The sequence below is a fragment of the Elephas maximus genome, chromosome 19, assembly GCF_024166365.1.
Source record: "Elephas maximus indicus isolate mEleMax1 chromosome 19, mEleMax1 primary haplotype, whole genome shotgun sequence".
Classification (NCBI taxonomy): Eukaryota; Metazoa; Chordata; class Mammalia; order Proboscidea; family Elephantidae; genus Elephas; species Elephas maximus.
Genome location: NC_064837.1, coordinates 45,721,637 through 45,743,301, shown reverse-complemented (window position 1 = coordinate 45,743,301; position 21,665 = coordinate 45,721,637). Strand labels below are relative to the sequence as shown.

Sequence of the window (21,665 nt, the reverse complement as noted above, 5' to 3'; positions counted from 1 at the left end):
CACTGTCCGCAGACGCTCCCCAACACACACCACGCCACCCTGCGTTTGGAAGCGTCCGGGAGGGGGAGCCGAGCGCGGGCCACGCCGCTCTGCAGGGAGCCGGGTGGGCGCCGGGCGCGCTGCCAGGTCGGGCCGCAGCCGCGGGGGCCGGCCGCCCCTCGCCACGTGGTGGTGGCAGCGGCAGGGTCCCGGGCGCCTTCCCAGCCGGAGCAACCGGGAGCAGCAGGGGAGGAGGAGGCGGCGGCGGCGGCGGCGGAGGAGGAGCGGGGCGGGCAGGAGGGAGGGGGGCTGGGGAGAGGTGGGGGGTGGGGAGAGACCCGGCGGCGGCGACAGGGCTAGGAGCGGAGCGCGGTGCCAGGGGGGTGGGGGCACCGGTGCCCGTCTGGGGAGGGAGCAGGCGGAGGGGGGAAGCTGCGATTACAAGCAGGAACCGGCAGCAGCTGTGAGTCCCCGGCTGGGGCTAGGGCGGGGGGAGGGAAGCGGCGCCCCGGGCCCGGCCCCTGAGGGTCGCGGGGTGGGCAGGAGGAGGGGGCGGGAGGTTGGCCAGCAGTTTGCCCAGGATGGCTGAGAGGGGAAGGGGCCAGTGGCGGCCAGCCGGCCGCAGTCCGCCCTTTCCCCCTCCTCCCCCGCTCCTCAGGCCGCACCGCCCACGGAGCCCCTTCCCTGGCCTGGGGCGGGTGGCCGGGGGCCCCGGCTCGGCCGGCAATGGGGGAGGGGGCTGCGTGGTCTCAGCCCCCGAGAGGGGAGGGGCGACAATTTCTGTCGGCCGAGCAGAAGGGGTTTAAAGGGCGGCTCTTAAAGGGGCCGCAGGAGGGGCCCTGGGTTGACTGTGGCACCCCCTCCCCGCCCGCCTTTCATCGCCCTCACCCGGAGTCGCCGGGCCAAGGGAAGCATGCGGAGGAAAGGAAACATTTGTTGGGGTGGCCCAAGGGACGAAGCCCCCGCAAGTGGGTCTGGGCCTGAGGTGGCGGGTACGGGGCTGGGGGGCAGGGTGTGGTGAGCGGTGACAGCGGAGTTGAGGGGGGAGGCCGTGGGCATGGGCACGGAAGGGTTAAAGGTGGGGCCAGCCCTACAAACAGGGGCACACACACTCCTTACTCGGATGGGGTCACACGCGTTTCCCTGGCACTTAGATGAGGCTGGGAGGGGAGTGCTGGGGCCTGGGCCTGAGCTCTTTTCACCCCGAGCACCTGCGGCCCAGCTTTGGGAGGTCGGGGACCCCTCTGTCTCAACTCACACCACACCGCTGAGCCCCCTCTTAAGCGCACACACGCTCCGGCTCGCGCACACACCTCGGACATTCCCATAGTGCCTCACGTGACACAGGGCCCGAACGTGCCCACCCTTCACACACGCTCACGCACGCATGCACAGACGCGCACACACACACAAACACACACACCCTCCCGGCCACTTCCCCAACTCTGTCCCCCGACACCCCCTCAACCCTGAAAGCGCGCTCATTGAGGCAGAGACTGTGACACACCTACACTCATTCACAGACACACTCCCCCCACACATGCCAACCACAGCCACACATTCATAAATAGGCCAGGAGAAGTACACACACACAAGCACCCCTTCGCCCACTCTTTGGGAGCCCTGAGTCATTCCTGCCCCCTCAGGGCTCCCCATTTCCCTGCATGCAGCCACCCAGGGATGGCCTTGGGAATTCTTTAGCTCCGTCCTGCACTAATACCCCTCCATAACACCCTTCTCCACATTTGTTCCCTCTCTCAGCCAAGGACTTCCTGTAGGTCCCAGGTCAGGGACAGGAGAGCCTGGATGGTTGCCACAGGCCCTTGCCAGTGGGGGAGGTGTTTCCTTTTCCTGAACTCTGAAATCCTGGAGGAGGAAGCTGGGAATTGGGCGGGGGCAGCGGCAGAGGATGTGCTGACTATAGGGGGCTGACCCTCAGAGCAGCACTGGGCCTGACTTGGGGAGAAGCTGGGGGTGCCAGAGGCCTGGGATGAGGAGCTGGGCAGAGAGGTATTTGGGGAAGCGAGGCCTGGGGCAAAGAAGGGGCTGAGGTAGGGAGCCAAGGGCAGGCTGAGGTCTGGTCCCCATGCCAGGACAACCACTCTGTCCCCTCCACAGACCTCCCTGGGCTCCGGAAGGAGCTCCTCCCTGCTGCAGGCCTGGCATATTTGTCTCTACTTGCAGACATTCCCTCATGCCCTCGTCTTCACCTGATCCCAGCCCCTTCCCCTAAAGTCAGCAGAGAAGATGGGGTTTAGTAGTCTGGGAAGGGGCTGTGGGAGTTTCCCCACTGAGCTCAGGGCAGAGAGCTTCCAGGCTGCATCTCAGATGGCTGCAGGGTCCTTCGGACTGGGATGATGGGTATTAGGGACAAGACCCAAGTGGCCCTCTCCACGGTTACTCCTGCTCTCCCAGGAGGCCCAGTGTGGGCCGTGGCCCAGGCTCTTACCATGGAGTCCATGTTTGAGGATGACATCAGCATCCTGACCCAGGAGGCCCTAGGGCCCAGTGAGGTGTGGCTGGACGGTCCTGGACATCCCTCGCTGGGGGGAGACATGTGCTCTGCCTCCCACTTTGCCCTCATCACGGCCTATGGAGACATCAAGGAGCGGCTGGGAGGCCTGGAGAGAGAGAACGCCACCCTCCGCCGCCGCCTCAAAGTCTACGAGGTCAAGGTAGAACCTGGAGATGAGGGGGGCCCAGTTGTGTGTGGGGCTGGTGGCGCGGCAGAAACTGGGGATCTGGCAGAGATTCCAGGGATCCAAGAGGGGGGTTATGGTACAGACCCTCGTAAACTTGAGAATCACCCATAAGGACTGTGGCTGCTCTGAATGGGAACTCTAGAGAGCCCCAAGCCCATCAGGAAGGGCTCAGGAGGGATCCACTTTGGAAGGGCTGGACGTTGGGTCCAAAAAGGACCTGGTTGGTGGGAGACGCCTACAGGCCAATGGGAATTGGGATGTACAGGATCCCACTGGACAGTGGAGGGAGAAGCAGGTTGTGGAGCAGGGGTACCATGGTGGGGCTGAGGCCTGGGCAGGAGCAGGGAACCAGCCCTCCTGAGGCCCCTGCCCTGCTCGCAGTACCCGCTGATCAATGACTTTGGAGAGGAGCATGGCTTCTCTCTGTATGAAATCAAGGATGGCTCCCTGCTGGAGGTGGAGAAGGTCAGTCTGCAGGAACGGCTCAACCAGTTCCAGCATGAGGTGAGTCCTTTATGAGGTGAGCCCTTCATGAGGTGAGCCCTTTGAGTCCCATCTCCCTGAGCTCCTTGTGCCAATCTGTTTCTGATACCCCTCCCCACAGCCTCTGATCTTCTGCCCCCTTGATTGGATGGATGACCATGGTCCTTCCTAGAACCAGCTGCAGCTCCTCCTGCCCTTCCACCCCTCCATGGGGAGCTGGAAGTGGGGGCAGGGAGGCACAGGGAGCCCCCAGTCCCTAAGTCAGGGATGGGCCTGACTCTGTGGTGTACACCCCATCCCTTCTGGGCCCCATCCAGTTGCAGAAGAATAAGGAGCAGGAAGAACAGCTTGGGGAGATGATCCAGGCTTACGAGAAACTCTGTGTGGAGAAGAATGATCTGGAGACGGAGCTGGGAGAGATGGTGAGGCCCAGGGAGCTGGGGTGCCTGAGGGTGTATACCTGGTTGTGTGTGTTTCCGTGTAGTTCTGTGTGTCAGCATCCCAACTCTGTGGTAATTGTGTGTGACCCTATGTGTGTGCTTATAGTGTGCACCCTGCTTGTGTTCGTGTGTGTCTATGAGTACCCATCTGGCCTTGTGAGTGAGACTGTGTGTGTCATCCAGGCTGTGGGTGACTCTACATCTTGGCTGTGCAGTGACCAGATATGATGTGTGTGTGGCACGCTGGCCTTGTGAGTGACCTTGTGGAACGCAGAGGTGAACAGGAGTGTCTGTGACTACCAAGACGGCATGTGTGTGATTCTGAGTTGGGGCGTGGCCATGCGTGTGAGCAGGTCAGCAGGCACTAGAATCAGGAGACACGATTCCCTGATAACTCCTAGCTGTGACCTTGTTCAAGTCACTTAGCCTCTGTTCCTACCTCTGAAAAGTGGAGCAAAGATAACAGCCTTGCTGAGCTGTCATGAGCAGATGGGGCGTTTGTGTGAAAACGCTTTGCCTTAATAATAATAACCAATTGCCGTGGAGTTACTCCAGCTCACGGCAGCCCCATGTGTGTCAGAGTAGACCTGTGCTCCGTAGGGTTTCCAGGGGTTGATTTTTTTGGAAGTAGATTGCCAGACTTTTCTTCTGAGGCACCTGTGGGTGGACTTGAACCTCCAACCTTTTGGTTAGCAGCCAAGTGAGTTAACTGTTTGTACCACCCAGGGACTTAATACAGTATAATTAACACTTATACGGCACTTAGTATGTGCCAGGTACCGTTCTTATCTCTTTTAATTCTCTAATGACCCTAAGAGGTAAGTATGGTGATATTGTTATCCCCATTTTATAGATGTAGATGAAGCCCAGTTAAGTCACAATATGCAAATGTACGTTATTCTGCTCCTGCCCTTTTATCACTGAGGGGGTGGTGGTGTCTGGACAGGGGCTGAATGTTCTTATGAGTGCCCCTGTGTGTTAATGACAAGGAAGTGGCAGTACCCCTGACCTTGCAAGCTGCAACAGCCAGAAACATCTGCACTGTGGTTGCTGGGAGGAGAGACCATGCACTCATGGCCACTTGGAGAGTGGGGTTGGGGTGTGTGACCTGAGGGTCTCTGCTCTAGTTTTGGGGGTGATGACTATCCATACTTGAGGAGGTCCTAGGTTTGGGGAGCCCAGAGGGGTGCCCTGGCCCTGTGCAGACCCCCACCCCTCTGTCTTCTTTCAGCGGGCCCTGGTAGAGACCCACCTGCAGCAGATCTGTGGTTTGGAGCAGCAGCTACAGCAACAGCAAGGCCTCCAGGACACAGCCTTCCCCAGCCTGAGCCCTCCGCCACAGGCCCCTGCCCTGCCCTGTCCTGATCTGGACTTGCACTACCTGGCACTGAGAGGGGGACCCGGCCTGAGTCACGGTGAGATCTCGGAGACCCTTGATTTCCCTATCCCCTGTTCTCTGATCCTAACCCCCATTGCAACACCATGGGACACCTCCTGCTTTTCTTATTGATATGTCACACCCCACTCTAATATTTTCAGTTTCTCCCATAATCACTGTGCTCCCTACCTACTAACTGTTCCCCCACCTTTTTCACTATTGTCCCAATTTCTCCCACTGACATCCCCCTTGTCACGCCTGCATTCCTGATCAATCCCTGGCTACCCCAATGCAACTCCTGTATTCACCGGCAGAGGGCGCCCTCACCCAGACCCCTGCCGGTAATAAGTTGCCTTCCTAGAGGCCCCTGAGGATGCTGTAGGCTTGAGTGTCCAGGGAAGCCTTGGAGAGTCTATCTTATTTTTTTCACCTGTAATATTAGAAAAAGCAGCTCAGCCCATCCTTCCTCACTGTCTTACTGGCCATCTCTCTTGGATCCGTCAAGCTGCAATCCTCACCTGTTTCACTTTGTGCTGATCTGGGAGTAGGTGGGAGGTGCCCAGCAGCTGGACAGCTGGACCCAGCCTCACATTGTCCCCTCCCCTGGCAGTGGGCTGGCCGGGCCCCTCGCCGAGCGTGAGCGAGCTGGAGCGGCAGCGGCTAGAAGAAGCTCTGGAGGCTGCCCAGGGAGAGGCTCGGGGCGCTCAGCTCCGGGAGGAGCAGCTTCAGGCGGAGTGTGAGCGGCTCCAGGGAGAGCTGAAGCAGCTGCAAGAGACCCGGGCCCAGGTAACTGCCAGGGGGGCTCTGGATTCCGGCGCTCTGCTCTGGCACTCACAGAACACTGTGGACCTCTGGGGGGCTGCAGGAAACAACCTTCAGAGGCCACTTGGTCCAACCCCCTGCCTCTGTGGAGTACTCTGCCTTCTTCCCTGAGTACAGACAATGGCAGAGAAGGGGCATCCAGGCTAGGGTGAGGTTGGAGCCTGACTTCTCAATCTCCCCCTTAGGACTTGGCTTCCAACCAGTCGGAGCGGGACATGGCGTGGGTGAAAAGAGTTGGGGATGATCAGTAAGTTGCATCTGTAATTCCTCTCCCTCTTAACCTCTTCACGTCTGGGGATGGCACATCTCAGTCCCCCTTTGGTTTGCTTTCCTCCTTCCGTGTTGTTTGGGTGGCCTCTCTTCCCAGCCCTCGGGGTGTGGTGTTTGGGTTGGGTCTGTGGCTGTGCAGTCTCCATAGGAAGGAGGTAAGGCTCTGGGAGTGATAAGGTTCTAGATGGTTCCCTTTACTTTCTTCTGGGACATCTTCTAGAGGTGCTAGGGTTTGAGAGAGATTTACTTAACTGCTTTGCTGCTATGTTCTGTGTCCCCTGGTGAGTTTTTGGGCCTCTCTGGGGCCCCATTTTCTGTATCAGTAACCGGGCCAAGCCAGTTGGGTAAACTGTTCCTTCCCTGGTGAGGATGGAGGAGGTGGTCTGTTTTAGGAGCTGCTTTGCCTCCTTATCTCAGGAGAGAGAAGACCGAGTCTCAGAGAAGGGGAAGGGCTTCCCTGGGCTTACACAGCAGTGGGGTGGGAAATTAGAACGTCCCCTTCTGGGGTGTCCCCTTAGAATCCTACCAGGAAAGAGGGGCAGCAGGAAGTAGGAATGGAGCCGTGCCGGTGGGGAGCCTAATGCCAGGGGCCTCTGGGGGAGCGCTGGGCAGCAAGGAAGGGGGTAAGTGGCAACCTGCAGCAGTGGAGCCTCATGCCTGTCACATCCGCACCCAAACTCATCCTCTCCCACTTTCTAAGAAATAGAGCTCAACCCTCCTTCTGCCTAAGTCCTCTTCCCCCAAGATGAGGCTTGTGGCGTAGACTCCCTACTTTCATTGGAGGGGAGACTGAAGCCCAGAGAGGGATAGGAACTAACCCTTCATCACACAGATACCTAGCTACAGGACCACAAGGGTCCTGTCTTCCAGCAGGCTTCCAACTCATCTTCCTCCCAGCTTCTGGCCAACTGGGGAGACCCCTTGCCTTCCTCTCCACTCTGGGGTGAGGGGTTGGGTGGAGCTGTGATAGCTGGGGGGTGAGAACCCAGTTTGTGAGACTGGTGGGTGGGGCCCATCGGTTAGGCTGCTAGTGGGGAGGTACAGGGGACCTCTACAGAAAGAGTCCAACCTAGCTTGTGGCTGGGGTGCTGAGCCCATTCTAGCCCATGTGCCCAGACCTGGAACACATACGTACACTTTCTAGAATCCTAGCTCCCCCAGAAATCACATTGTAGTGCTCTCGATGGGTCACTGAGTCCAAACTCTTTTATAAGACCAGCACCGAAGGCTCCCCCAGTTGTCTGAAGTCCAGGGAGGACTGTTTAGGCAGGGCTGGAATCTGAACATCAGGCTTCAAATCCCTGGGGCCCTCCCTGGCATGCTGAATGGCTTTGCTGAGTGGTTTCACCTCTCTGGACCCCAGATTTCCCTCGTGGGCCTAGGCGTTGCTGAGAGATGTGAGAGGAAGATGATGTGGATATTGGTGGGTGATCAGAGATGGGGTGTCCGATCCCAAAGGGCCAAGGCTGTGTGTGAAGTGAGTGAGAGAACCCTTCCCACGGAGGTGCTCTTTTGGAGGCTGTGTCATCCACGCTGCTTATTCGGCCAGAACAGCCCTTTTTCTTCTCACCCCAAGGAACCTGTCCTACCCTGGTCCCTTTGACCACAGGGAGCTGGGCTCTGCTTGGGGGCTGGCCTGAACCAGTCCTGCTGGAGGTGACCTCCCAGCTCCTCCAGTCCTTCCCTGTGGTTCAGACTCTGTCTCAGGGCCTCCTGGGTCTCCGTGCATGGAGCCAGCTGGGCCTTGCCTGCCCAGCCTCACGCCTTTTCCAGCTAAGGATCTTAGGACAGCCCCAGCTTGGCAAGAGTTAATTTGCAGAGGAAGTCCTCACTCCCCCGGTAGTTTTATTTTCTTATAAACTCAGCTCCTTTTGGTAATAGGCTGCGTCCCGAGTGCTCCCTCCGTGGTCCTCCCACTTGAGGCCTCAGTCACCTTCTCAATTCCTTTCTCCCACCATCCCCTCCTCTTCCTTCGACTTCAGCCTGACCCTCCAGGCTAGTGGGTATTTAACATGTGGGCTTTTCAGGAGCGTGGTGCCCTGGGACTGGGTTATCCAGGAGGGGCTGTTAATCAGGATGAAGAGGGCCCAGGGGATGCAAAGGCTGAAGAGGGGGACCCAGAAATTCCTGAGTCTAGCCTACTCCTGTGTGGCAATCTTCTCCATTTGGAAAGACGCTCACCCAGGCTCAGTTTGGACACCTCCCAGGCAGCCAGTTTTATCATGGGGGTTCTGGTTGGTACAATACCCTCCCTTATATGGATTTGGATCCTGCCTCTATTAGTTCACCTCCATGGACCCTATCCCAGGCCCAAGGGAGCAGGCCTGGAAGGCAGCCCCAGCCCCAAGGTTTCCCAGTCCCTCCCGTCCAAGCCCCGGCCACAAGATCTGGTCATCCACGGCCCTCTGAACATGGCATCTGACCTCAGGGTAAGATTTCTCAGCACCTGGTGGCCAGTGCCTAAGGGTCAAATTGCCCCAGAGGAAAAGCCACTGGGGTTACCCAAGGTCCAAGCGTGGTGATGATGGAGCTGCCGGGAGTGGGGACCACTTTGCTCCTTAGGGTGAACAGGGGGGCTCCTGGCTGAAGTGGAACGTGCAGAACCCATGGCCCCCTCTACTCTGAACGCAGCTCAAAAGCACAAAGGTCCTGAGCCAGGTCTTTCTGAAGGTGTGGCCAGTGCTAAGGGTGGAGGGGACACTGTGGAGAGGGGGCTCCTTGAGTCAGGTGAGGGCTCTGAGGGAAATGAGGGCTCAGTGGGGGAGGGGGCTCAACAGAGAGGGGGTCGGTGAGAGGACAGGGGCTCAGTCCGGGTGACTAGGGGAAAGCGCTAAGCTTTTCTTTTTTCCCAACACGGGGGGCTCGGTGTTGCAGCCTGGGCCCTTTTCCGCCCACCCCCCACACCCCTCTCTCCGCCCACAAGCCTCTGCGTGGGCTGCGGTTAGTGGTGGGGGAGAAGTGTGAACTCGGAGAGAGAGGATGGAAACTCTGCACGGAGGTCAAGGGCAGTGTGGGGTAGGTCAGGACGGAAGTCGGAGACCCCCGTATGCCCTGAACTTAGCCTCATGCCCCAGAACCTGTGGGTCTAGGGCCTCCCCCTTCACGCTTCTCACCCTCCCTACTTCCTTTATTTCAAACCTTCTTCAGCCAGGGCACCCTGTGCTCACAGGAATTAACCCCTCAGCACTTGTAGCCTTGGGGGGCTCTCAGGTGGGAAGGGGTTCTGAAGCTGGGGGTCCACATGCTCCCACTAATTTGGTCTGAGGGATGGTGCGCTTTTGAACCCAGCCTTTGACCCTTTCCCTGCCAGGCAGGCAGAGAGCAGCTTTTTCCCATGTTCTCTCCCTCCATGGGAAACTCCACATTCCCCCCTTCATTCTTAAAGCAGTCATTGAGCTGGCTTTGCAAAAGTATCAAAACTGGTTTCCCCCTTTCTCCACCTGTCTCCTAGGCACCCCCTGATTCTTTGTCCCCAGACACTATGCGAGGCAATTTCCATACAAAGTCTCATTAAATTCTCACAAAAAGACGTGCTGTAGGTATTTGTCCCCCTTTTACAGATGAGCAAACTGAGGTGCAGAGAAGTTAAGTCATCTGTTTAAGTGCAAATACCAAGCAAGTCCGGAGCAGCCAGGGTGATGACACCTCTGGCATTATTTCTGGTTCAGGTTCTTCTCCAGGTAAAACCAAAACCAAACCAGTTGCTGTTGAGTTGATTTTGACTCACGACAAACCCATGTGTCACAGAGTAGAATTGCGCTCCATATGGTTTTCAAGGGTGTGACCTTTCAGAATCGGTTGTCAGGCCTTTCTGCTGAGACCCCTCTGGATGGGTTCGAGCCACCAACCCTTTCAGTACCTCTGCGGTGTGTTTCTGGTTCAGGTTCCCCTCCACGTAGGAGGCCCCATATGGGCATGACCACATGATTTGTTGGCCAAACAAGGACACTTTTGAAAGTGAAAGGGGCACTATTAATAATTAGCTGGGACAGCTAGTTTGAATCGGGACAGTCTGGAGTAAAGTGGGATGGACGGTCACCCTCTTGAATGGGGACTCTGGTTTCTAGCCTCGCTGTGAGCTACTGAATTCAGCTGCATCTGGGGAGACTTTCTAGATGCAGCAAACATCTGGCTGTGCTAGGGGCATGGTGGGGGTGCCATGAAGAGCCGGGCTCTGGGGACCGCAAGTCATAGCTGGTCGAGGCGGGTGAAGGGGCTCAAGGCGCCTGAAAGGAAGTGGTAGAGCGCTGGGTTGTTGCAATGCGACTTCCTCCTCCCCCCGCTTGGCCCGCAACCTCAAGTCCGCTCCACGGCCGGGTGCCTGTGGTCCCCTCCCTAAGGGTCGGGCGGGAAGACTGACAGTGGGTGTGCCTGTGGGTGGTGGAAAGTTTGGTTCCTAGATTCCCCGAAAGGGGTGAGGTAGCTGGGGGCAGCTACAGGCAAGGATGAAAAGACTGGGAATGCTGGATTTCTGTCTCCCTCTTAATTCTGAATCAGACTGCAGCTCTGACCACATGACTAGCTCTAATCCTGACCCCAGTCTTGACCCTAACACTAACTGCATCCTGAATTCTAACCTTATCCCTAACCTGACCCCAACTCAGTCCACAGTCCTGATTGCAAATGAACCATCAACTTCAGCCCTATTCTAATTCCAGCTTTATCCTGACCTCAAGCCCATCGCTAGTTTCGATCATGATCCAGCTCTAGCCTGGATCCCGACCCTACCACATCCTCATGCTGTCCCAGTACAGCACGAGGCACCCAGTAAACTTCCCAGGGGAAGACGTGGCACATAGAAGCCAACGTGTCTCACAGCTGGTTTGGGGGCAGAAAGAGGCTTTCTACAGAGGAGGACACTTGGGTCTCTAACCTCTCTGATCTGAGTTGCTTTATCAATAACAGGGAAGAGTCTTGTTTCTTTGCTTCAGAACAGATGCCAGATGAGTTTTTGAGATCCCTGAGTTATTCATGGAAAGAATGAATGAAAGACTAAGTCAATGAAGGGTGGAAAGATCTGCAGCTGAGGGTGCCCTCCTTCCTGCCAGCTCTGCCATTTCCACTCTGGCTCCTCTGAAGTTGTCAGCTCGGCAGGCTGAGGCGCCAAGAGCATGTGTTTGAATCCCTGCTCTGTGCCACCGCCACTCTGTGACCTTGAGCCAGCCTCTTTATCTGACCTCCCACTTCCATGTATGTCTAGCACCTTCTTGTCCCCTCCCAGGGCAGGGGTAATGATTCTCAGGGCTCCCAGGCTACTTCCAAGGTCCCCAGTCTCCTCTTCCTCACTGTCTTTCTCTTCTGCTGCCTTCCCACCTGTCCACTCCACTTTTCTAGATTTTTTTGGGAGGCAGGACACGTAGTGGTTAGTAGCCCGAACTTTGGAGTCTGAGAGGCCGAAGCTCCTGCCCTAGCAATTCCACTAGTACAAGACTTTATGACTACGGTCAGGTTATTTAACCTCTGTAAGCCTGTTTTCTCATCTGTAAAATGGAGTTAATAATAGTGTCAACGTTGTAGGGTTGTTGTGAAGATTAAGTAAAGTTCTTAGCACAGTGCCTGGCCCGTGACAAGCACTCATACAGATTAGCTATGAGTCTTTTCTCCTTGAGTCCTTCTCAGGTTCTGAAAGACTCAGGACTTTTCTCCATAATTTAAGCAGTAAAGAAGCACCCCAGCGCAGTCATCTGCCATTCATCTGACCCATCCTTCCCAAACAGTCATGATGGTGGAAAATAGCACTCAGGTGTGGGCCAGGAAGCCAGGAAATGGACTGTGTATTTAAGTGCACGTGTGCCATTCTTTGTTGTGTTGTGAAGTTGAGATTTTTTTCCACTGAATTGGCAGTGTTTTCTAATGTGAGTCATTCAGGTTGTTAGCATAATCAACAACCCAGCCAGTGTACCTCGAGGGAGGTGGGGACAGACGGCCTGATGGGGGGGAGGTCCTAAAGGGCCAGGGGTGTCAGGAGGAGGTCAGGTCCCAACACCTTGCCCAGAGTGTCGGAGGTCTTTGTGAGGGTTGCCTGGGGCTCTGGGAGGACAGTAGCCCAGGCATCTGAGCCAGAGCTGGGAGAGGGGGTTAGGCATTCTGGGATAGGGGCTTCTTCCTTCCATTTCTTGCTGCCATGTCTGTTTTACTGTGAGGAAGGTGCCAGGAGCTGGGCGGTAGAAACTGAGGTAGCTCCTGACAAGGGAGGAAGGCAAGCAAGGGAGAGTGGGGGCCTGGCAACTGAGTGTGGCAGGTGAGATCTCCCTCTCTGGGGGGGGGGGTGAAGGTGACGACCTGTATCTGTCACCTGAGATACAGCAGTGAAGGTAGATGGGGAGAAAAACTGTGGCTGTCTATACAGAGGAGGACACTCTGTCAGTGCCCTGCCCAGAGTCCCTTCTCACACCCATCCCTCAGGGGAAAGCCCTCAGTCTGCTGGAGGAGACATAGTTCCTGCCCTCAGGTTGCCCTCAGTCTGAGGGGGAAGCAGGAGCATTCCCTTGAGAAGCCCCTAGTTTGACGTGGGACACACCTTCCAATCTGATGGGTGAGAAGGCATTTCTTCCTGTGAACCCATGAGATGAGCTGGGTGGTGGGGGAGACACAGGGCGCATTTAACAAATTTAAGGGCTGAGATGTGGTGGGAACGAGGGCCACAGGATTCCTAGAAGGCTCCTTCCTCTCTGTCCATCCCGGTCAACCATCAGATGGGCAGTGAGAACTCCCTCTCTAAGAAGTAGGCTTGTCCCCCAGAGTCTCCGTCTGTTCGCAATAATTTTTCTTTGGCCCAAGTGGGTTAAAAATAATCTGTAAGGGGCAGTTGTCTCTTCCCACCCCTAGCCCTGCCCCAGGGTTAGTTAGAGAGAGCCCACTAGTGAGCAGAGAGCAGCAGGGAGCTCAGTCGTCGTCTGCCCGCTCCACCTCGGCTTTTCCTGAGCTCTGAAGCCCTAACCTCACGACTTCCCCTCCTCTCCTCTGGGGTCAGACAGACAGACAGACACACAGACAGACACAGTCACTCTCACACCTTTCCTCACAGTCGTACTGGCCTCCTACACCTCCCTTCACTTCCTTCCATCCACATATATCCTGTCTTATATGTCCCTTACATGGGAATGGGCACAGGGCCTTCAGGATCTGGAGAACTCCAGCTCTCCTCCCTGACCTCTTTGCCCTGTTCGTGGCCCTACAGCTCCTGGACAAGGGGGGTGTCTCTTGTGAGGGGATCCATCTGGGGTGGCTGCCTGCCACTTCCCTCCAACTCCAAGTCCCACAAAGTTCTGGAGTCCCTTCTGAAGTTAATGAGGTGGGGGAGATCCAAGGAAACCAAAACACCACCTTCAGGGACATGCCAGGTTGTGTTGAAGGTCAGGAAGGGGTCCCTGGGGGTGTGCAGGCCAGGGTGGGAGGGAGGGGAGGGGCAGGGCTGAGAGTGACAACTTTCAGTGAATTGTTCTGGGTTCAAAGTGACCCGAAGAGAAAAGGCAGTGCTCGGGGAGGTCCCTTGTGAACTCAGAGTCTATTCCAGCTCTGTAAGGGTGGGTGTCCAGGACACCTAGAGAGGAAGAAAGGGAAGAAGAAAGAAAAATGGATGGGGAATTTCAATCAATTATCTGCTTACTGAACATCTACTGGGTATCAGTCCCTGAACAACATGTGCTGGGAATACAAATACAATGGTATAATCCCTGCCACCAGGGAGCTCCTAGTAAAGTTCCAGAACAAGGCAGCTCAACCTGAGTGGCGCCCCCTAAAGGTGTGCAGTGTGCACAGCAGCTGTTAACAGAGATCTCAATGGAAGGCATTCTCTGGAGTTATATAACTGCAGGGAGCTCCTGGGAGATACCAGGCTGAAAAGAGCTCAGAAGTAGCATTGAGGTGGAAGCAAGAGCTGTGGACCTGGAATCAGGCAGAGTTGGGTTCAAGTTTATCCACTGGGGCCTCTGCCCACCCAGGAAATCATGTCTTCCTTTATGCATTGGGGCTCCTCATGGGCTATGCAACAGTGGTTCCCAGCCTCTTCAAAGGTGAGGGCTCTCTTCACAGACCCCCTCCTCCCACCCTACTGATGGTGCTTATACTTTTAGTGGGTGCTGTTTGAGAAAACTCACATTGATGAAGAAAAGAAAAAATGAAAGCTACTGTCAACTCAGTAAAGCTTTCTGGTTAATTTGTGTTTTATTTATCACCACAGCTTCTTCACAGATTAGAAAAACATTCACAAATACCCACATTGAGATGTGTTCACTCCACAGCAATGCTTGGTGAACACTGGGGTTCAGGAACCCCTTGGAATCACTGTACTCCTCATCCCTGGCCCATAGGCTGGGAGCCCCATGGAAGGTTCTCTGGAGGAGAGGGAGGCTCCCTGGAAGAGGTGACATTTGAGGTGGACTTTAAAGTCTGAGAGGATTTCTGCCCAGGAGTGGTGGGGATGGGCCAGATGCAGGGGCAGAGCCCATTTACCTTTTCCTCTTCCTCACTCCCTGCCCTCCGACCTCAGGGTCAGGCAGGCTGGGGTGAAGCCCTGACCTTGAGGCACTGGGATGTCTCTCAGGGTGAATTTGGCGCTGGCCTACACCGAGCTGACAGAAGAGCTGGGCCGGCTTCGGGAGCTGAGTTCCCTGCAAGGGAGGATCTTGAGGACACTGTTGCAGGAACAGACCCGGAGTGGCGGTGAGCTGGGAGCAGGGCAGGGAGAGGCCCGACCTGGACGGGGGAGGGAAGGGGGTAGCTATGGCAAACCTCCACGATCCTGAGCGACTTCCTTTCCTGTTGCCAGGTCCTTTTACACTCCTGTTGGGAGGGGAGTGGGTAGGTGAGCCACTGGCTCCCCAGGCGCTGATGTCTCTCCACACCTTTGCCCCCCATCCTGTTTTCTCTTCCAGGTCAGAGGCACTCGCCGCTATCGCAGCGCCCCTCCCCGGCCCCCCAGTGTCCCTCCCCATCCCCACCTAACCGAGCGGCGCCCCCGTGCCAGTCCCCAGCCCCCCAGCGCCGCTCGCCCGTGCCCCCGTGCCCCTCGCCCCAGCAGCGCCGGTCGCCCGCCTCGCCCTCCTGCCCGTCGCCCGTTTCGCAGCGCCGCTCCCCGGTGCCTCCGCCGTGCCAGTCCCCTAGCCCGCAGCGCCGCTCCCCGGTGCCCCCCGCCTGCCCGGCCCCGCAGCCGCGGCCCCCGCCGCCCCCGCCGCCCGGGGAGAGGACGCTGGCCGAACGGGCCTATGCCAAGCCGCCCAGCCACCACGTGAAGGCGGGCTTCCAGGGCCGGCGCAGCTACTCCGAGATGGCGGAGGGCGCGGGCTACGCGGGCGCCTCCTCGCCCTGGCTGCAGGCCGAGGCGGCCACGCTTCCCAAGCCCCGGGCCTACGGCGGCGAGCTCTACGGCCCCGGCCGGCCCCTCAGCCCGCGGCGCGCCTTCGAGGGCATCCGACTGCGCTTCGAGAAGCAGCCGTCGGAGGAGGAGGAGTGGGCTGTGCCCGCCAGCCCACCCAGCCCGGAGGGGGGCACTATCCGCTGCGCCTCTTTCTGTGCCGGTTTCCCCATCCCGGAGTCGCCGGCTGCCACCGCCTATGCCCACGCTGAGCACGCGCAGTCCTGGCCGTCCATCAACGTGAGTGGGGCGCCCACGCCTTTCTCGGGCCCCAGCACCTTTAGATAGAGACCAGGGAACCCTGTCCTCCGTTTGGGAACCCGCCCCTCTTGGTTGTCGACGCCATTCAAACCTGAGGGCCAGGGCTGCCTCTCCTTCCACCTGCCCTCCTTGGTTTTCTGGGGCATAGCAGATTTATCTTCACCTCTCTCCTTTGGTCTCTTATTGGCATGAATTGGGGCCTGCACCGTGAAGAATTCTGTTCAGTGCACGGGCTTCAGAGTGACAGTCCTGACTTTGATTCCCCACTCCACCACTTACTAGCTGTGGGGCCTTGACCAAGTTAATTGTCCTCTCATCTGCAAAAAAAAGGCAACAATTATATTATCTAATTAGGGGATTCTTAAGAGGGAGACAGTGAGCCTAAAGCCCTCTGGGGCAGTGCCTGCCTCATAATACACATTGGCTATTATGTTAATGGTGCTGATGAGAATGACCACTACAGCTCTTGGGCTGACACAGAGACAGGCCTGCTTCTCGCGCTTCCTCCAGCGGGCCTCAGAGCATCTGCCGCTGTCTGTCCTGGAAGACATCCCTATGCCAGGGCTCCATCATTTCACTGAAATAATGAATTTCTTGAATGTTGGAGCCACCTTTGCCACCTGGAAGGACCAAAATATATTCCAAAACCAGACAGAAAATTATTTTTGGATTGTGCATTGTTTGGAATTATCCATAGCTTTGAGTTATCTGGGAGCTGTGTCTTAGTCACTCTTAGGGGCATGTCTGAGTCCTGGCTTCCCTCATGACCTCAGTGCTCTCTCATAGACACCTCCCGGGCCCTATGCTGCCATTAGGGGAGTGGCGGCTAGGCTGGGGGGAGGTGTGAGGGGGCTTTGCTGAGAAAGGGTGTCCAGACCCCTTCGGCGTGCTGCAGCCCTCCCTGCCCTGGGACTCCGGAAAGGGAGGCTAGGATGTGGGGACTGTGAGTGGGGGCCAGGAACCATAAATGACTCCCCTCTCTCCCCACAGCTGCTGATGGAGACGGTGGGCTCTGACATCCGCAGCTGCCCCCTCTGCCAGCTGGGTTTCCCTGTCGGGTACCCGGATGATGCCCTCATCAAACACATTGACTCCCACTTGGAGAACAGCAAGATCTAGGGCACCTCCCTCACCCACTGGCTGTTCTTCCACCCTCTCCCCTCACTCCCAGACACTCACTAACTTTGAATGCTGCATGAATATCGCCGGGGGAGGGGCCTACCCCTTGCGACCCCCAGATACCTCCACTAGCTATGAGTCAACAACCTGTGTGCAGTCTTCCCTGGCCCAGGCACCACTCAGCTCTGGCTCTTCCTGGGAGGGCAGCAGAGGCTCTCCCCAACTCTCTGGCTTCTGCTTGGGAGGTGGGGATCCAGGCTGGGACTAGGAAGGGCATACCCCTCCCAGGCCTCTTCCTCTGCCTTTCTGTTCTCAAACAGGGTTGGATCCAAGAAGGTCTCTAGTGTTTGGGCTTGAGGGAGGGGGAGAGTGTCAGAGGCCTCCAGGAGCTCCCCAGCCCATCCCCAGATGCCCATCTTTCCTAGGCTGTGCTGTCCTGGGAGTGCCACCTCTGGGGGTCCCAAAGCCTGCCCTGCACACTGATGCCAGTTCCTCCTTCCTGTGGTCAGCTCGGGGTCATGGTGTGGGCCCCCCCTGGGGGGGAGGGGCATCTTGTTTCTTGCCATTCCCTGCAGGACAGCCCTGTTCTCCTCCTCTGCCCACCCTGGGGAATAGGAGGGTGGCAGAGGACAGGGAGGACCCTGGAGGACAGGGAAGACCCAGCCTAAAGAGGCTGCCCTGGGGATCGGGGAGGGGGGGTCCTTGCACCATGACCCTCAGGCCAGGGTACTGCCAATGCCAGCTGTCCAGGCCCAGGCCCTCCTCCTGGAGCCCCGCACTGAGGCCCAGATTGGCAAGGCAGATGCTCCCGTCCACCCTTATTGGAGCCCCTGACACCACAGGTGCCCTGGAGCCCAGGTGTGACTCAGCATCTGTTAGCTGGGTGGATGTCATCAGCCCCTGCCTCCCAGGCCAGAGCCTGAGACTGGGCCCAGGGTGCTGTGGAGATCAACTTCTAAAGAGCTAACCCCATTCCACACCCCACCGACCCACATTCCCTCTGTGAAATCTACCTCAGAGTCGTACCCCTCAGAAGGACGGGTAAGCAGGAGGTCAGGAGGTCCCCAGGGCTGAGGTGGGGCGCTTCCTCCAGTGAGAGCCTGCTGCCCCCACAAAGAATCCAATCCCCTCCACTGCCAGCCCTTCCCAGGTCTCAGCCCCGGGCAGGTGGCAGTGGACACTACTGTCAGTGCATGTCCCGTTCTGATCCAACTCTTCCAGTCCCCCCCACTCCTCACACCCTTCCTCTGCTCTTCAGTGCAGCGGGGGGAAGGGGTGTGTCGGTGGAGAACGGACCAAGGACTCCAGAGACACATGTCATTGTACCCTGAGTGCTCCCCCAGGGAGCGGAAATGGGAAGGGGGACTGGAGAGGGGAGGCAGGGGCCCCTGTGCTTTCTGAACAAGTTGAAAGTCCAAATAAAACTTACCTGTTCCATCTGCGCTCGGTCTGCGCCCTCTGTGGCTGGGGTGGGGCTAGAACCCTTCGAAGCAGGAGGGCTTGGAAACTAACTCAAGGAACCCAACCATGGAAGGGTGGGCGTTTGGCAAGTAGGGGATGCATGGTCACCCACACTTGAAGGTGATTCTGGGGGTGTGTGCCACAGATGGCACATGACATGGAGTTTATTTAGAACAGATAAGGGCAGCAGAGGATGTCCTCATGACAAAGCAGGCACCCAGCCCTGAGCAGGTGCTGGGGGCCCCTACATGTTCCCTCCCAGCAGGTCTGGCAGGTGGAGGTCCTGAAGCCTTGGGGGTTCAGCATTAGGAAAAGCTATTTATTCATCAAATGATTTCTGCATGCCAGGAACCAGGCAGGGGCCTTGAACAGGAAGAACATCCGTGTTCCATGTCCTCATGGGATTGCAAGCAGGGGAGGGGTTGGGCTCCTGGCTCAGTAGCTGTCTGTAAAGTCCACAGTCTGTGAGGTCAGAGCTGGGTCATGACCCCCTGACTTTTGCCCACGTTCTCTGCCTTCAGAAAGAGCCTGAGCTACTTATTCATCAACTCTGGGTGCCTTTCATTTCCTCGTGGCCCTTTTTTGCCAAGGGTTCACTTAAAAACAGAAAGGGGGGAAAACTTCTCTTTGAAGGCCAGAGGTTCAGCTCTAGACCCAGACACCCTTCTCCAGTCATTGTCAAGGTCCAGACCCCCATAGTGGGATTTCCTAGCCTCCTCTGCTCCTCTTTGGAAGGTAACAACTGCAGCTGCCCTCCAGTTCATCCAACCTGGAGTCCACGTGCTGCCAAGTCCCAAGTGCCAGAAAAGGTGGAAACAGCTGTCCCTGTGTGACACGGTTTCACAAGCCATCGGAAAGAAGGTTCTGGAACCTCTGGAGCATGGTACTCAGTGCCCCCTGGTGCTCTCCCACCTTAATCAACTTAATCAAGGCAGCATCCAGGTTTCTGGATCTGGGGCCCCTTTTTGTATCTCTGGAAGTACTTGCTAGAAGGCCATGAATGAGTTAGGGGTGATACAAAGACACAAGACAAAGAGAAGTCCTGAAAAGGGGCAAATGATGACCCAGGAGTGGGCCTGCACAGAAGCAGGGGGTGACCCAGGTAAACACTCTGATCCATGAGCATGTCTGAAAGTGAGAGGGAACCTGGCTATCCTGAAGCCTGGCCACTGCCCTGTCACTAGGGTGAAGGGGGAATGCAGGGACATAGGGTGCAGATTCTGGCAGCTTGTCGCCTTGATTTTTGGGGACCTGAAAAATGGCTCAGGTGCAGGATGGAAAGTTGCTGGGGGCTGGGAGAGAAAGTGGGGAGGGAAGAGAAAGCTAGTGTGCCCCCAGCCCAGGTCCTCGGAGCTGCTGCCTTCCATCCAATGCCTTCTCAAAAGGAGAGGACAGGGTGGTGGGGAGCTGAAGGGGGGCTGGGAGCCCGCCAAGTCTCATGCTTCTCTATGCCAATCCCTCTCCTTCCTTTCTCAGGCAGGACTGTGATCAGACGTAAAGGCACTTGCTACTCATTGCTCATGGGAGATGATGGTGGGGGGAGAGGGCACCAGAGGCTGAGGAGTGTGGGGCAAAGGGGTCTACATCTTTAGGCTCCTGGAAAGATGGGGAGGGAAGGGATATCTTTGGCAGAAGTGAGGTAGAGGAAACACCTTTGTGAAGGCTGGAGAAGACACACTTGGGGGTCCCAGAGCCAGACCTGGGTGTGGAGAGAGGGGGATGACTTCACAGAGATGGAGCCATCCAGGTTTATCTCCACACGCCAAATCAAAGGCCAGCATCCAACATTCTCTCCAGCTCTGGCTCCTCTGCCCTTAGTCTCTCCTTCAACTGCCGGGTGCCCCTGGGTTCTCCTTGCCCCATCCTAGGGGGCCCTGCAGCCCTGCCCCTCTCCTCCAGGGTTTCCTCAGCCAGAGCTACCAGGGCATGGAGACCCCTGCCCCTCTCCTGGGTCCCCTTGCAGACTGTCAGGCAATCAGCTGAGGAGAGCAACAGCTCGTGTGTGTGTGTGTGTGTGTGTGTGTGTGTGTGTATGTTGTGGGGGGGAGAAGCTGATTTCTAACAAAGGGGAGGGTGTGTGGGTGAGTCAGCTGTGTTAATGAGAAACACCTCACCCAGCTGATTAGGGCTAATGAAGAGGAAAAGAGGGGGTAGGGGATTTCACTTGATGACATCTTTATAGGGTAGGGGGCAGCAGGACAGCTCCCCCAGTCTCATTTCTCCCTCAGCAAGAACAAGAATAGAGCAACTTTGGCTCCTACACGAAGAATTGAGGTCAGACACTAGGATGGAATGTCAAGGGCAAGGGAATCCTAAGTGGGAAAGGGCGGGATAAGATGGCTGGGGGCAGAGGCCAGAGAATGTGGGGAAAAGGGTGGTTGCGAAATCCTCGAGCACCCTGCCCCTATTCTTATCCTTCCCCCAATTTCTCTGTGTTGACTCCAGAGAAATTCTTGGCACTCAGGGCTGCACCCCATGGTTGCCCAAGTGCCTTTTGAGAGTTAACCTGCATCTGCAGAGGGCCATGAGGTGCGCTGCTCACAGGGCACCAGTCTGTGCCCTTCCCATCAGCAGCCTGAAGCAAGAAGGGTCTGGTTTTGGGCATTTACCCAAATGTGGTGCTGCTGTACGCTTATGATCCAGGGAGGCCTGGCAGGGCTGACCAGGAAGGAAGGGGCTCGGGTAGGCGAGGACCTGGACATCAGCTGAAGGCCCTCTTGGTGCCTCCCTTGTCCTTTGTGGCAGAGGCAGAAGCCCCCCACAACCCAGGCCCAGCCTAGAGCTCCACCACTTCAGCCAAAGGCAAGGGCACCAGGCACATCTCGCAGATGTTCTAGTCTGCTGTGTGAGTGAGGGCATGGGGGGAGTAGGGGAGGGGCGGCAAGGGGACAGGATGGGTGTCGGCCAGCACCTCCAACACCTCCTAATTTGCATTACCACTGACACCCTTCTTGACCAAGAAAATGGAGCCAGAAATAACAAGGGAGGAGATGGTTCCCTCAGGGGGCCTATGAGGCTAATCTTTCCTTGCCTCCAACACTCCCACGGTCCTGGGGGCAGGAGGTCACAGCTGGCCTGAGGCAGGGGAAATGCGCCCACTGCTGGGCTCACCCCTCCTTGGAGTGGGCAGACACCCCATCCAGGCCTCCCATTTCCCTTGGCCCCAAATAGCCCAGCCCTTCTTCTTTCCTTCTGAGCCTACTCCACCCTTCCCTCCTCTGGGAATCTGTTCCCTGGGGCCCCTCCTCAAAGATGTGATGACTCCAGCACTGCCCAGCCAGCATGTTGTCTCTGTCAGTATTGTTCTCTTCAGTCTATGTCCTGCCTCCTCCATCAGACTGGGCATTTCCCAGGGGCAGGGACTAAACCTCCCCTGCCAATCTGGGAGCAGCTTA

The 21,665-nt window shown here is 57.1% G+C and overlaps 1 protein-coding gene across 4 annotated transcripts; it reads left to right on the top strand.

The window, feature by feature from the left end:
• The first annotated feature begins 382 nt into the window (after positions 1 to 382).
• Positions 383 to 18,439, top strand: TBKBP1 (TBK1 binding protein 1). Of its 4 annotated transcripts, none has more exons than XM_049860918.1 (10): positions 383 to 442; positions 2,395 to 2,654; positions 3,063 to 3,185; positions 3,482 to 3,586; positions 4,836 to 5,019; positions 5,593 to 5,768; positions 5,990 to 6,051; positions 14,620 to 14,738; positions 14,951 to 15,669; positions 16,681 to 18,439. In XM_049860918.1, the coding sequence occupies exons 2-10, from the start codon at positions 2,430 to 2,432 to the stop codon at positions 16,807 to 16,809; spliced, it is 1,842 nt and encodes a 613-aa protein (XP_049716875.1). In that variant the 5' UTR covers positions 383 to 442; positions 2,395 to 2,429; the 3' UTR covers positions 16,810 to 18,439. The 4 variants fall into 4 exon arrangements, with proteins under 4 accessions (XP_049716875.1, XP_049716874.1, XP_049716876.1 ...); XM_049860917.1 differs by lacking the exon at positions 383 to 442 and adding an exon at positions 572 to 947; XM_049860919.1 differs by lacking the exon at positions 383 to 442 and adding an exon at positions 1,088 to 1,989.
• Positions 18,440 to 21,665: the final 3,226 nt, after the last annotated feature.